At 43.9% G+C, this 15769-nt stretch overlaps 2 protein-coding genes across 2 annotated transcripts; one reads left to right on the top strand and one right to left on the bottom strand.

Moving 5' to 3' along the window:
* The first annotated feature begins 223 nt into the window (after positions 1-223).
* Positions 224-3493, top strand: dolk (dolichol kinase). The gene is made up of 2 exons (XM_084160520.1): positions 224-282; positions 1219-3493. Exon 2 carries the CDS (start codon positions 1373-1375, stop codon positions 2942-2944), a length of 1572 nt encoding a protein of 523 aa, XP_084016646.1. The 5' UTR covers positions 224-282; positions 1219-1372; the 3' UTR covers positions 2945-3493.
* A 4780-nt stretch (positions 3494-8273) lies between these two features.
* phyhd1 (phytanoyl-CoA dioxygenase domain containing 1) lies at positions 8274-15707 on the bottom strand. Its single transcript, XM_084160874.1, has 11 exons — positions 15583-15707; positions 14957-15115; positions 14252-14327; positions 14066-14113; positions 13876-13931; positions 13710-13772; positions 13592-13613; positions 11796-11924; positions 11379-11495; positions 10844-10970; positions 8274-10315 (listed from the first exon to the last, which is right to left on the bottom strand). The coding sequence occupies exons 1-11, from the start codon at positions 15613-15615 to the stop codon at positions 10267-10269; spliced, it is 879 nt and encodes a 292-aa protein (XP_084017000.1). The 5' UTR covers positions 15616-15707; the 3' UTR covers positions 8274-10266.
* Between the last annotated feature and the right edge of the window lie 62 nt (positions 15708-15769).

Here is a 15769-nt window from a genome sequence, read left to right as displayed (position 1 = left end):
GTAGATGTCGTTTTTTATAGTTGTGATTTAAAAAAATATGAGTACCAAACATCAACATTTACCATTCACATGAAATCAAATATATAATAAGAAAATATCGTAAATCGTGCATTCATAAATATCAAGGTTTCAATGTACCACGTGACTTGGCTGTCACTATGACCACCTCCTACTGTGTATGAGGAACGCCAGCTGATTCGGTAGAATATAATAGTCGAAAGATCGGATATCGAGATCGATATCATTTTACTCATTTATCCTGATATGTGCAGTACTTGCCGGGTAAGTCTATATGTGATGCTTTAAATTCATTTTAAATATCCGTTTACATGGTCGAATACCGGCTATCTGCACGAGAACTCAACTCAGTACATTTGTCAGATGAATTTCTGCTAACGTTAGCTAGGACGCTGGATCGCTGCATCGGCATCCTTGGTCGGCTGAAATTGCATTCAAGCATTTCTCACTACAGTGAGAGCTATCTGTAGCAAGGCCACGTTATGTAGCTGTTCCTATGCATCTAGCCAAAGAGCTCGTCGGTATCTCGAATGATCTTGAATGAACGCTTGCTACCATCAATCGTACATTTAAAAATACAGTAGAAATAATTTCAACCGCCCCCACCTCTTGTCTGAAAAAAAGGTTGGAGGTAAGGCATTTCCACTTGTCTAGACTTGCCCTTTTGTATTGTCATTTCTAGACTTTATTCGGTCTAGTACAATTTCTGGTAAATAATTAATCCATAGCACTTATTAGCCACATTTAGGCATGATCTCTTTTAGCTACCTGCAAATGAATTTGGGAGTGAATGTTAAGTGTGGCAATCGGTCATGGGCATTATGCCGCGTTCATGTGCTAGTCGGAACTAGGAAACTCGGGCATTTCCGACATGCTAACTGGTTGTAGTTTTACACGTGCCGCGTTCAACCAGTTAGCAACTCGGAAATGTCCGAGTTTCCTAGTTCCGACTAGCAACTGAACGCGACATTAGTCAGTGGGCCAAGGTTCAGTGCTATTTCAACAGTCGGTGTGGGGTGTGCATCTATTGAAATAAGTGTGTGTAATGGGAAAACATCAAGGGTTTAATATTTATAATATATTCAACGTTTAATTCTCATTAAATACAAAAATATGTATTTTGTTGACAACTGTCTAATCATGTCATGATAGTTTTTCACTGTATTTTGCCTCAGCCATTATGCTATTTTGTCTTCACAGATATAGGCCTACGATTGTGGACTAAAAGAAGAACTAACCATGGTGTGTGCCCCAGAGAGGAATTGACAGTCCTTTGAATAAGACATTTGTATTCAATCTGGAGTCCTCCGCCGTGAACCGCTCTCCCTCCCTGTCTTCTCCCCCTACTGCAGCCATGCAGACCAACCCGGTACTGGTGGAGTCTGCAGTGGTTTTCTCTGTGGTGATGTGTGTCCACATGGCCGTGTGGAACCAGCACTCCTGGTGCTGCGTGGCCCTGGCCATCCAGGCCTTCTACGTGCAACACAAGTGGGACCGCCTGCTCCGTAATGGCAACGCCGTCTTCCAGTGGCGCCTGTCAGCCAACAGCGGCATCGTCCCAGCCGTCATGGTGATGCCACTGCTGGGCGTGACGCTGCGGGAGAAGTGCGCCGCCTCGGGGAACGTCTACTTTGAGCGTTTCTCCATGGTGGTCACGGTGACGGGCATGATGCTGGCGCTGTTCCTGTCGCTCCTCGCGCTGGGCATCACACGGCCCGTGCCCACCAACACGTGTGTGATCGCAGGTGTGGCAAGCAGCGCCATCCTGTACACGGTGAAGCAGACCTTGACGGTGTCGGAAGTGATCGAGGTGCTGGAGGTGCTGCTGATCTTTGTCTACCTCAGTCTGATCGTGCTCTACCTGCTGCCGCGCTGCTTCACGCCTGGCGAGGCCCTCCTCATCGTTGGGGGCATCAGCTTCATCGTCAACCAGCTCATCAAGCGCTCACTCAACCTGGCTGAGGTCAAAGGGGAACCGGTCCACTACTTCCTGCCCGTGGTGGTGGTAGGATCTCTTCTCCTAGGGGTGTTCTTCGCCCTGCTCTTCTGCTTCATGGAGTCTGAGACCTGGGTGTCGTCGCTCTTCTTCCACATGATGACGGCCGTGCTGGGCTTGGGGATCCTCATGCCCTGGCTCTCCCTCCTCATCCGCCGCCACCCCATCATGTGGCTGCTGGACTTTGTGACTCTGAACGACAAGCGGCTGTGCCTGCTGGGCTACTGGGTGCTGCTGGCCACGCTGGCCATCCTGGTGGTGCTGCATCAGAACTACCAGCGCCAGTCAGGCTCCAAGAAGCACCAGGCCTCTACGGTAGTCAGAAAGTACTTCCACCTCATTGTAGTAGCCACCTTCGTCCCGGGCCTGGTGTATGACCGCCAGCTCCTCCACGTGGCGTCCGTGGGCTGCCTGGGGGCCTTCCTGCTCCTGGAGTACGTGCGCTACTTCCGCATCCGCCCATTGGGTCAACTCCTTCGTCAGTTACTCACCCTGTTCCTGGACGAGCGTGACTCTGGACCTCTCATCCTCACCCACATCTACCTCCTCCTGGGCATGTCCCTGCCTATCTGGCTGTTCCCAGGGCCCTGCGCCCCCAAAGGCATCCTGCCAGGGGCGGGGGGCCTGGTACCCTACGCCGGGGTGCTGGCGGTGGGTGTGGGGGACACGGTGGCGTCGGTGTTCGGCAGCAGCATGGGGGAGATACGCTGGCCGGGCACCAAGAAGACGGTGGAGGGCACGGCCACGTCAGTGTTTGCCCAGATCATCGCTGTGGCCATCTTCCTCATCTTCGACCCCACCATCAACCTGAACTCCACCTACTCGTGGATCGTGGGCTACATCACCATGGTAGCCATGCTGGAGGCCTACACCTCGCAGATAGACAACCTGCTGCTGCCGCTCTACCTCTTCATCCTGCTGCTGCTCTGATGACCCCCGTGGAGCACCGCACACAGGCCGTGTTTGAGATCGGCTACCTTGCAGTCGGCGGCAGCAGATTGACAGATCTACAAATCATAGTGAGTATCTGTTTTGGATGCAAGGTGATTTGTAGATCAGTCAGTCTTCTCAGTCTGTGATCAGCGGCTGAGCAGATGCACTTAAACACAGCCACACGGTGATCTCTTGACCAGAGGTCAGAGTGGAAAGGCTAACCAATGTAATTGCTGAATTTTAAAGTCGTCTAAGGGAATCTATGGAAACCTCATTGGATGACTGTTGAGGATTTTTTGTTTTGTTGCTTTGTGAGAGTAATAGTTATGATCACTTATATTGATGCTGCATTGATAATCTCTCCACTAACAAGGTCGTGTGTGGGAAAATCAATATGGCTGGCACAAAAGAAGGAAGAACTACAATATGATAGCACTGCTAGCTAGGGAATGAGCTTGCATACATTATGAGTAATACAGTGAGGGAAAAAAGTATTTGATCCCCTGCTGATTTTGTACGTTTGCCCACTGACAAAGACATGATCAGTCTATAATTTTAATGATATGTTTATTTGAACAGTGATAGACAGAATAACAACAAAAAATCCAGAAAAACGCATGTCAAAAATGTTATAAATTGATTTGCATTTTAATTAGGGAAATAAGTATTTGACCCCTCTGCAAAACATGACTTAGTACTATGTGGCAAAACCCTTGTTGGCAATCACAGAGGTCAGACGTTTCTTGTAGTTGGCCACCAGGTTTGCACACATCTCAGGAGGGATTTTGTCCCACTCCTCTTTGCAGATCTTCTCCAAGTCATTAAGGTTTCGAGGCTGACGTTTGGCAACTCGAACCTTCAGCTCCCTCCACAGATTTTCTATGGGATTAAGGTCTGGAGACTGGCTAGGCCACTCCAGGACATTAATGTGCTTCTTCTTGAGCCACGCCTTTGTTGGCTTGGCCGTGTGTTTTGGGTCATTGTCATTCTGGAATACCCATCCACGACCCATTTTCAATGCCCTGACTGAGGGAAGGTTCTCACCCAAGATTTGACGGTACATGGCCCCGTCCATCGTCCCTTTGATGCGGTGAAGTTGTCCTGTCCCCTTAGCAGAAAAACACCCCCAAAGCATAATGTTTCCACCTCCATGTTTGACAGTGGGGATGGTGTTATTGGGGCCATAGGCACCATTCCTCCTCCTCCAAACATGACAGGTTGAGTTGATGCCAAAGAGCTCCATTTTGGTCTCATCTGACCACAACACTTTCACCCAGTTCTCCTCTGAATCATTCAGATGTTCATTGGCAAACTTCAGACGGGCCTGTATATGTGCTTTCTTGAGCAGGGGGACCTTGCGGGCGCTGCAGGATTTCAGTCCTTCACGGAGTAGTGTGTTACCAATTGTTTTCTTGGTGACTATGGTCCCAGCTGCCGTGAGATCATTGACAAGATCCTCCTGTGTAGTTCTGGGCTGATTCCTCACCATTCTCATGATCATTGCAACTCCACGAGGTGAGATCTTGCATGGAGCCCCAGGCCGAGGGAGATTAACAGGCCTTTTGTGTTTCTTCCATTTGCGAATAATCTCACCAACTGTTGTCACCTTCTCACCAAGCTGCTTGGCGATGGTCTTGTAGCCCATTCCAGCCTTGTGTAGATCTACAATCTTGTCCCTGACATCCTTGGATAACTCTTTGGTCTTGGCCATGGTGGAGAGTTTGGAATCTGATTGATTGATTGCTTCTGTGGACAGGTGTCTTTTATACAGGTAACAAGCTGAGATTAGGAGCACTCCCTTTAAGAGTGTGCTCCTAATCTCAGCTCGTTACCTGTATAAAAGACACCTGGGAGCTAGAGATCTTTCTGACTGAGAGGGGGTCAAATACTTATTTCCCTCATTAAAATGCAAATCAATTTATAACATTTTTGACATGTGTTTTTCTGGATGTTTTTGTTGTTATTCTGTCTCTCACTGTTCAAATAAACCTACCATTAAAATTATAGACTGATCATTTCTTTGTCAGTGGGCAAACTTACAAAATCAGCAGGGGATCAAATACTTTTTTCCCTCACTGTACATGAAGATGGTACATACACTCCAGATTTTGCTCTTAATTTTGTGGGACTACAGAGCATGACAATAGAATCAATGATGTTCAGCTAGAATACAACAAGTCAGTTCAACATGCACACTACTGTTTCTTAAAATGTCATATCAGTTGCTTGGTGAGGATAAGGTTATTTAAATCATTTTGTTTGAGAGCAGGGTCATATTTATTAGGGCACACCGTGGCAAAATGTTTTGCAACGGAAAATGAAAACGAGCATTCCTTATTGGACAAGTTCAGGGTAGTCCCGCCTTGTTTTATTCTGTTTGGTGCCTAACCGCTGTTGATAATGGCTGACCCTGGCCGTGACCCCACTCTCTAAAGGTGTCTCAGGTAGAGTTGGGATATGCAAAGAAACACATTTCCAATTCACACATGCGTATTAATAGACGCTTGTACATTGTGAAATAGGACAAATATAAGCACCCACCATATTATTATTATTAATGAATATGACCCAGCTCTGTCTTGATGGGGAGGAATCCCACCTGATGTTCAGTAAATTGGACAAAATGTATTTTAGCCGGAAATAAGTTTCCCTGCCCTGATCAGCTCTAATGGGAGACACTGGTAAATGGCACGTTTCAATAAATTGTAATGGGCTTTTTCTTGTATAGCCTTTTGGAGAACATAATTTGAGAATTCTTTTTTCAGAGCATTTTTTTGTTGTTACGAACCATTTCATCTGACTATAATTTGTATTTGCATTTCTTGTTGTGGCAATTTTACGGACTGATTGCGGGACATATTTGCCTTAAAGAAGCATATTTTGTATCACACATTACCTAGTACTGTAGATACTCTAGCTGACAGCATGGTTTGTGTCGAAGTAGACTGGTTGATACTTCAATATGGCAGCAGTTTATACACTATAGCATGACATTAAACATTTTGAAATCCTTTACTGTAACTTGTATACAGAAATGACCCTACAGTATCTTTTCAGTTTTGTATGAATCCTACTTGTTTTTGTCTTTTATCCGGTGGTTTGATGGGACCCTCTCCAAAATATACATTTATTTCCTTAACGTTCATCCCCCAAAAATCTGATGATTTGTATATTGGAAATAAATCGTAGAGATGATATGACAGGGCCACATGTATCATGAACATATTGAATTCATGTTTTGTTAAATTTAGAAATGATTAAATTCATTTCCTGTCAGTGTTTATAGGCTGCAGGAAGGTATGTATTTATGGTGTAATGAAAGTAACTACATGTACCTTTTTTAAATTAAGTCAACTAACATTGAGATGCTATACTAGTTCTCTGTAGATGCATATTTTGCTATCTGGCTGTGTTTAGACAGGCAGCTCAATTCTGATATTTTTCCACTAATTAGTCTTTTGACCAATCAGATCAGCTCTTTTGCCAATAATTGGGCAAAATATCAGAATTGGTCTGCCTGTGTAAACGCAGCCTCTGAGTCAGACATGTCACGTCAAACTACAACTGTCCGTAGCAGTGGAGGCTGCTGAGGGGAGGACGGCTCATAATAGTGTCCGGAACGGAGCAAATGGAATTGCATTAAACACATAGAAACCATGAGTTTGATGTATTTTTACCATTCCACACATTCCGCTCCAGCCATTACCACGAGCCCGTTCTCCCCAATTAAGGTGCCACCAACCTCCTGTGGTCCATAAGAGCCTCTGTGATCCCATAGCCAGGTTAAACCAGACGGAAATTGGCACGCAAACAATGGTGAGTGCACGTTGAGTCTGGTCCAGCCAGGCTCCAATTCTCCATCCTCCAGTTTACTGTGCATTCTGGAGAGACCTTCTCTTTTTATAATGTTGTTTGTTTACTTGTTTTTTCAGCATGGAACCAACACAGTATTTGATGAATCTGTAATAAATAAGTTATTTTGTTGCCTTTTCTAATAATCCGTAATGATAATTTATGAGCTTGTTTTGTCTTCTGATGTTTTTGCCTTTTTGTTTCTGTCCTTGTTCTTGCCTTGGACGGGACACACTGGTATTGCATGGTAGATTGATGCATCATTAAAGGCATTTTATGCTAGATGTTTGTCTGTTTTTCATCCAGAGATAGCAGGGTAGATTTGTGGGCATAATGTCTCACAGTGATCTATCAGGAAGACATACCTTCATGAGTAGAACTGTTTCTGATCAGGTAGAAGATATGTTGGATACTTAAGCGAATCTGAATGAGATGAAGAACTGCTAAAACATAATGAATGTGATTTGAATGAATACTGTTCCACACACAAACATACATTGGTTCATTGCTCACTTCAGTGTGCCACTACTAAATGTTCACCCTAATTTTATTATAGAAGCCTAATTGCAAATGTCTTCTGACTAATGTCCTGAAGCACACAACACTTAGGCTGCGTTTACACAGCAGACCAATTCTGATATTTTTTTCACTAATTGGTCTTTTGACCAATCAGATCTGAAAAAGATCTGATGTGATTGGTCAAAAGATTAAAATTGGCTGCCTGCGTAAACATAGCCATGTTGGTTCATTGCTCATGTCAGTGTGCCCCTACGGATGTGTTTAGACAGGCAGCCCATTTTGGATCTTTTTTTCCACTACTTGGTCTTTTGACATCAGATCTTTTTCAGAGCTGATCTGATTGGTCAAAAGACCAATTAGTGAAAAAAAGATCAGAATTGGGCTGCCTGTTTAAATGCAACCCTAGATGCTCACAAATCTTTATTATAGAAGCCTAATTGCAAGTCTTCTGACCAATGTCCTGAAGTGCACGCGCCTGGGAAATAAGAGGTGTCTTCATGTCCCTGGATCCAAATGTAACCATATTTAGGTTGGATGCAATAAACACATTGACTAAACCTTGACCACATTTCAACAGCCCCTTCCTGACCCTCTACCACCGACAACCTGGGCTGTGTTGGTCACTTTGTCATGGAGTTAGGCCAGGATCAATCCGATCGCAGGTTATAGGCTTTGCATATTTTAAAGGCATTGTTGTCACGTTCGCAGAGATCCCATTGACGGTAAACGCTGCATATATCATCTCGATCGGAAATTGCCTTTAAAAGCTGCAATGCCTATAACCCGTGATCGGATTGAATCCCGGCCCTAGTCAAGAATGTTTTTTTTTTTTTCAGGAGTAAAAGATGCTGAGATGCATAAAAACAAAACGATGCTGTCAAGTTGCAGAAAAGTGGTAGCAAAGTTTATAATACCAGAAAAGAGAATGTCAAAAACAACATTTAATGCAGAGGGGATCATTTCACAGTTTATTTAACAAATTATTCTGGTATCAAAATTCATACATGTGGGAGGGAGTCAGTGAGCATAAAGTGCTTTCGGAAAGTATTCAGACCCCTTGACTCTTTCCACATTTTGTTACGTTACAGCCTTAATCTAAAATTGATTAAATAAAGAAAAATCCTCAGCAATCTACACAAAATACCCCAAAATGACAAAGCGAAAACAGGTTTTTAGAAATGTATTAAACCAAAAAACAGAAATACCTTATTTACATAAGTATTCAGATCCTTTGATATGAGACTCGAAATTGAGCTCAGGTGCATCCTGTTTCCATTGATCATCCTTGATATTTCTACAACTTGATTGGAGTCCAACTGTGGTAAATTCAATAGATTGGACATGATTTGGAAAGGCACACACCTGTCTGTCTATATAAGGCCCCACAGTTGACAGTGCATGTCAGAGCAAAAACCAAGCCATGAGGTTGAAGGAATTGTCTGTAGAGCGCCGAGACAGGATTGTGTCGAGGCACAGATCTGGGGAAGGGTACCAAAAAATGTCTGCAGCATTGAAGGTCCCCAAGAACACAGTGGCCTCCATCATTCTTAAATTGAAGAAGTTTGGAACCACCAAGACTCTTCCTAGAGCTGGCCGCCCGGCCAAACTGAGCAATCGGGGGAGAAGGGCCTTGTTCAGGGAGGTGACCAAGAACCCGATGGTCACTCTGACAGAGCTCTAGAGTTCCTCTGTGGAGATGGGAGAACCTTCCAAAAGGACAAACATCCCTGCAGCACTCCACTAATCAGGCCTTTATGGTAGAGTCGCCAGATAGAAGCCATTCCTCAGTAAAAGGCACATGACAGCCCTCTTGGATTTTGCCAAAAGGCACCTAAAGACTCAGACCATGAGAAACAAGATTCTCTGGTCTGATGAAACCAAGATTGAACTCTTTGGCCTGAATGCCAAGCGTCACGTCTGGAGGAAACCTGGCACCATCCGGTGAAGCATTGTGGTGGCAGCATCATGCTGTGGGGATGTTTTTCAGCGGCAGGGACTGGGATACTAGTCAGGATCGAGGCAAAGATGAACAAAGCAAAGTACAGAGAGAGCCTTGATGAAAACCTGCTCCAGAGCGCTCAGGACCTCAGACTGGGGCAAAGGTTCACCTTCCAACAGGACAACGACCCTAAGCACACAGCCAAGACAATGCAGGAGTGGCTTTGAGACAAGTCCCTGAATGTCCTTGAGTGGCCCAGCCAGAGCCCGGACTTGAACCCGATCTAACATCTCTGGAGAGATCTAAAAATAGCTGTGCAGAAACGCTCCCCATCCAACTTGACAGAGTTTGAGAGGATCTGCAGAGAATGGGAGAAACTCCACAAATACAGGTGTACCAAGCTTGTAGTGTCATACCCAAGAAGACTCGATGCTGTAATCGCTGCCAAAGGTGCTTCAACAAAGTACTGAGTAAAGGGTCTGAATACTTATGTAAATGTATTATTTATGTTTTTTATCTTTTATAAATTAGCAAAAATTATTTTAAAAATGTTTTTGCTTTGTCATTGTGGGGTATTGTGTGTCGATTAATGTGGGGGGGGGGGGGGGGGGAGAAACAATTTAATCAATATTTGAATAAGGCCGTAACGTAACAAAATGTGGAAAAAGTCAATGTGTCTGAATACTTTCCGAAGGCACTATGTAAAAGCACATTTTCAACATCACATTTTGGTCCATTGCTACATAAAATCATCCCTTCGCACAATGACTGTGTTTCACTCAGTGTCTCCTGTCTTGTAGACCTCTTGTATTGGGTGACATAAGTATAGTATGTTAATGTGTGATCATTTTTCACTGATAGACGGGTCTTGTATCGTATCTCATTTCTGCTGGTTGAATACTGATAATGTGTTGTTAGTCCTGTCTGACTGAAGATCTTCTCTAGGACAAGTGAAGGTGTCTGCCTCTGTCCATCCATTCAGTGTAGTGGCAGGTGGAGGGAACCAGGATTACTTGGTGTAGAGGGCAGGGAAAGGGAGCTCCTCTGTGGGCTGTAACCTGTCAAAAGAGAGAGAGGAACGCCTTTACCTCAACATCTGCTTATATCCCCCCCCTAATCGCAGATTGTATTTATTTAAATGTTTTAGAAGTGTACAGCATGACGCCAATGCCTCATAATATATGTGCTATTCTGTGAAAAACCTGACGAAGATCCATTTGGATCGCTGTCACTAACCAATAAAAGGTGTATATTTAAGCAATAAGGCCCGAGGGGATGTGGTATATGGCCAATATACCACGGCAAAGGGCCGTTCTATTGGCCATATACCACAAACCCCCAAGGTGCCTTATTGCTATTATAAACTGGTTACCAACGTAATTAGAGCAGTAAAAATAAATGCTTTGTCATACCTGTGGTATACGGTCTGATATACCACGGCTGTCAGCCAATCAGCATTCAGGGCTCGAACCACCCAGTTTATAATTGAGCATTGACTATGCAGGACATACTCTATTCTATTACATATTTTCCAGGATGATGTGTGTTTGACTTCGTAGGAAGGAAACATTGTGTCATGCACTCACCAGTTCTCAGGGCTCCATTGTGTCTTCTGAGACTCCATGATGTGGAAAGTGTAGACGTGGCGTGACTTTTTTGACGTGTTCTGCTCACTTTTATGGACAACCTCTCCATCGATCAGAACCACCCCACCTGAGCAGAGACAAAATAGATAGACATTAGTTACTTACTAACCTGCTATCAATGTTTCTCTACAGAACAGTCATGAACCTAACAGACCAGTTTCAAGTCAACTGTGCATGTTGATACACTGATGGTAACTCAGCTTTAACGGTTACTAAAGACTCAGAAAAGTAAATGAAGTGTTAACTGGCTGTGTGCTTCAGTCTGTACCACTCAGTACCCTTTGACCCCCACTCCCCCCTGCAACCTCCCTGCTCCCTCTAACACAGTGGCAAAGATAACAGTGCAGACAGTACAAACTGAGGTTTGTTTTGCAGTTATTAACCAACCCTTTTGAGGTCAGTGTCCCTGATGTCAATAGCGAGGCACACTTTGGTTTATTTTATGTAAAGTCAGCAGTAGAAGTGAGCCACGTACCTTTTTTGACAGGTGCAGGTATGAACAGCTTATCGTCATAGGTTGCCTCTCTCCCAACAAAGTCTGTCAGGGGATAGGTGCCTTCAGGGGTCCGCACCATACGTCGGGTGATGCCATCTAGAGGGAAGGGGGAGTCAAGTTGACACAAATGAGACCATGGTTTGAATTACATGCTGACTCCTTAGGGGTGCACCCCTGTAATTCAAAACCTGGTTGAGACTGACGAAGGCAGTGGTTCTCAATTTACTTGAACTTGTTTTGAAATCTCAAAGGGAGGAGCTGAGATAAATCATCAGTCCCGGGTCTTACATTTACATCATTTAGCAGACGCTCTTATCCAGAGCGACTTACAAATTTGCACCAATGAATAATGAATGGTCTTTTAACATGGGTCAAAGTTCATCATTAGTGCCTTACTGTTGTGTGAGCCGGGGATGAACCACAAGCAGCCATTGTCCAGGGTGGCATCCTCCAGGGCGATCCACACGCCCATCACCCTGCCCAGGGGCTCCGTGTGGAGGAATGTAGCATCCTGGTGTGGCGTCACTGACAAACAGGCAGGCAGAGGACCATACAGTGGGGAGAACAAGTATTTGATACACTGCCGATTTTGCAGGTTTTCCTACTTACAAAGCATGTAGAGGTCTGTAATTTTTATCATAGGTACACTTCAACTGTGAGAGACGGAATCTAAAACAAAAATCCAGAAAATCACATTGTATGATTTTTAAGTAATTAATTTGCATTTTATTGCATGACATAAGTATTTGATACATCAGAAAAGCAGAACTTAATATTTGGTACAGAAACCATTGTTTGCAATTACAGAGATCATACGTTTCCTGTAGGTCTTGACCAGGTTTGCACACACTGCAGCAGGGATTTTGGCCCACTCCTCCATACAGACCTTCTCCAGATCCTTCAGGTTTCGGGGCTGTCGCTGGGCAATACGGACTTTCAGCTCCCTCCAAATATTTTCTATTGGGCTCAGGTCTGGAGACTGGTTAGGCCACTCCAGGACCTTGAGATGCTTCTTACGGAGCCACTCCTTAGTTGCCCTGGCTGTGTGTTTCGGGTCGTTGTCATGCTGGAAGACCCAGCCACGACCCATCTTCAATGCTCTTACTGAGGGAAGATCTCGCGATACATGGCCCCATCCATCCTCCCCTCAATACGGTGCAGTCGTCCTGTCCCCTTTGCAGAAAAGCATCCCCAAAGAATGATGTTTCCACCTCCATGCTTCACGGTTGGGATGGTGTTCTTGGGGTTGTACTCATCCTTCTTCTTCCTCCAAACACGGCGAGTGGAGTTTAGACCAAAAAGCTCTATTTTTGTCTCATCAGACCACATGACCTTCTCCCATTCCTCCTCTGGATCATCCAGATGGTCATTGGCAAACTTCAGACGGGCCTGGACATGCGCTGGCTTGAGCAGGGGGACCTTGCGTGCGCTGCAGGATTTTAATCCATGACGGCGTAGTGTGTTACTAATGGTTTTCTTTGAGACTGTGGTCCCAGCTCTCTTCAGGTCATTGACCAGATCCTGCCGTGTAGTTCTGGGCTGATCCCTCACCTTCCTCATGATCATTGATGCCCCACGAGGTGAGATCTTGCATGGAGTCCCAGACCGAGGGTGATTGACCGTCATCTTGAACTTCTTCCATTTTCTAATAATTGCGCCAACAGTTGTTGCCTCTCACCAAGCTGCTTGCCTATTGTCCTGTAGCCCATCCCAGCCTTGTGCAGGTCTACAATTGTATCCCTGATGTCCTTACACAGCTCTCTGGTCTTGGCCATAGTGGAGAGGTTGGAGTCTGTTTGATTGAGTGTGTGGACAGGTGTCTTTTATACAGGTAACGAGTTCAAACAGGTGCAGTTAATACAGGTAATGAGTGGAGAACAGGAGGGCATCTTAAAGAAAAACTAACAGGACTGTGAGAGCCGGAATTCTTACTGGTTGGTAGGTGATCAAATACTTATGTCATGCAATAAAATGCAAATTAATTACTTAAAAATCATACAATGTGATTTTCTGGATTTTTGTTTTAGATTCCGTCTCTCACAGTTGAAGTGTACCTATGATAAAAATTACAGACAAAATCGGCAGTGTATCAAATAATTGCTCTCCCCACTGTATTGGGTGCAAAATACACACACACACAATCACAGACACTCTACAGTATTCATAACCAGGTGTTTCAGTCATTTTCTTACCTTCTCCACCGATCCCTGGTTGCTGAAAAACACAACGGAGTAAAGTCAGAACCAGTTACCACACATTCTAAAGCAAAAGTCAGACTAGTGAAAGGTAAAAAGCTGGTGTGCACTCTACCTTGAAAATGTACATGCTTTGCAAAATCACAGGACTCTTCAGACCAAGCTTCTTGGCTATACCCTGGGGGACATAATCAGAGCAGTGTGTATTATTCAGTGTTAGTCTAACTGTCACAGTTTATCTGTTGTGTCCTTTACTGACTGGCTGCTGAAGGAATTCTCACCTGAATCTTGGGTGAATGAGTGGCAGTTTTGTATAAAGGCTCATAGGCATGGAGTGCTATTGGAGACGAAACAGGATCATGAATACTGTAGATAACTAGATACTGGATCTATCAGATAGAGTCTTGTCAAAAATGTTATCAAAAGTTTTCAAAGATAAGCACAACATCTAATCAAAGATTTGAAACTCACCATGTCCAATTTTGTTGAGAGAGCGTTCTTTTGGCACAGTGAAATCTCCTATAAAGCGAGTGACACTTAGCTGTCAATCAATGTCAAATAAATCCAACACATATTCTATATTGCATCAGTGAGGTGAGAGAATAACTAGAATAATTATTATTTATAGAATAACCTTCATTCATAATAAGGCCTCACCTTTATCATCAAAAACTCCATTCTCAAAGAAGAAGCGGATCTTATCTCCACTGGTGATGAAGTAGTCAGCGTTTCCCTGCAGATAGATAAGGGACATGTAACCTGATCCAGCTATAAGATAATGTTACACAGGTGACAACCGGGGTCACACATGAACGTTGACAATGAAATTATTAAAGACAAGTCTAGAGGGAGGAAATGTCTAAATATGAGAATTATGTGACAATAAAAGCAATGGGAAGTGACAGTTCAATGACAGTAATCGGGGCAGGCACGCATAGGATGGGATAAAGAACATTACCTGCATCTTTGTCATTTGTAATAGGTAGGCAGGGACAAGATAAAATGGTGGGGTCAAATGGTGCAAAAAGCAAACCAGTTCACTCAATGTAGGCTACAGCAGACAATACATTCCTGTGCAATCCCACTGGGCACAGATGTCAGCTCAACGTGTAGTTTTGATTTACATTTGGTTGAGTTGTCAACTAATGTGAATTCAACATGAAATCAACAACAAAAAAACAAAAAAACGTATTGGATTTAGGTTAAAAATTTGGTGAAAAAAAAGAAATTCCCTTACGTTGATGACTTTTTGCAAATCCAATCAGTTTTCCAAGTTGATTCAACCTCATCACATTTAATGTTTTCTTGAAATGACGTGAAAGTAACGTTGATTCAACCAGTTTTTGCCCAGTGGGATGTTACCTGTGTTTTCAGCTGCTCGTCGTGATTGGTGGAGAACTGGATCCGACAATGTTGTGGAACGTCCATCCCGTCCACGATCTCTCCCATCCTCAGCCGGAGCTCATCACACTCGGCCGGGCTGAGGAGCCCGTCCAGGACCAGGTACCCGTCCTCCTGGTACTGTTGAAAAGGTTCAGAAAGTATTCACCACCACGGGATATGCACACTGGAGTGCTATAGAAACTGATTTTTTGACTGTTAGTTGGATTTTCACAAAATGTTTTTAGTTTAGTTTTGTAATAAAAATTGTAGCCGAGGTCTTGGCAGCAGCTCAAGTTATGTAAGGGTAGGTGAATTCAGTGAGTGGGCTGCGTGTGCAACGTTGTAAATCACTTGAATCACGTGCATGCATCTTGCATTTTCACTGTATGAACCAAAATGTCACATTGCTGATGTTGCACAAAATGTAGCCTACAAATTAAATGCTTCTCATATCTGTACAGCCTACAGGACAAGTAACGGATTTACTGAAATTATAAAAGTCACGATAGCCATCCCTGAGAGCCATTACTACGGAGGTTTGACAGTAAATACAATAAAAATAATTGTTATAAACATTTACGCTTCGGTCTACATTTTAAACTTACCTTTTTCGCATCTTGATCTGTTAGAAAGTCCATGCTGAAAATTCAACTCCGTATTCGATTTATCCGTGTTCTCTTGGTCTAAACTGCTTAGAAGTACCACGTGATGTAGACGTCTAACTCGATTAAAGTGTAACCGTAGTTAAGTAATAATAGGATTTTCGATGTTAACCATTTCGGTGCTCCTGCT

The sequence above is a fragment of the Coregonus lavaretus genome (assembly GCF_964263955.1).
Source record: "Coregonus lavaretus genome assembly, chromosome: 4".
Taxonomy (NCBI): domain Eukaryota; kingdom Metazoa; phylum Chordata; class Actinopteri; order Salmoniformes; family Salmonidae; genus Coregonus; species Coregonus lavaretus.
Note: the sequence above shows the minus strand (reverse complement) of the source record. Positions and strands in the feature narration are given on the sequence as shown.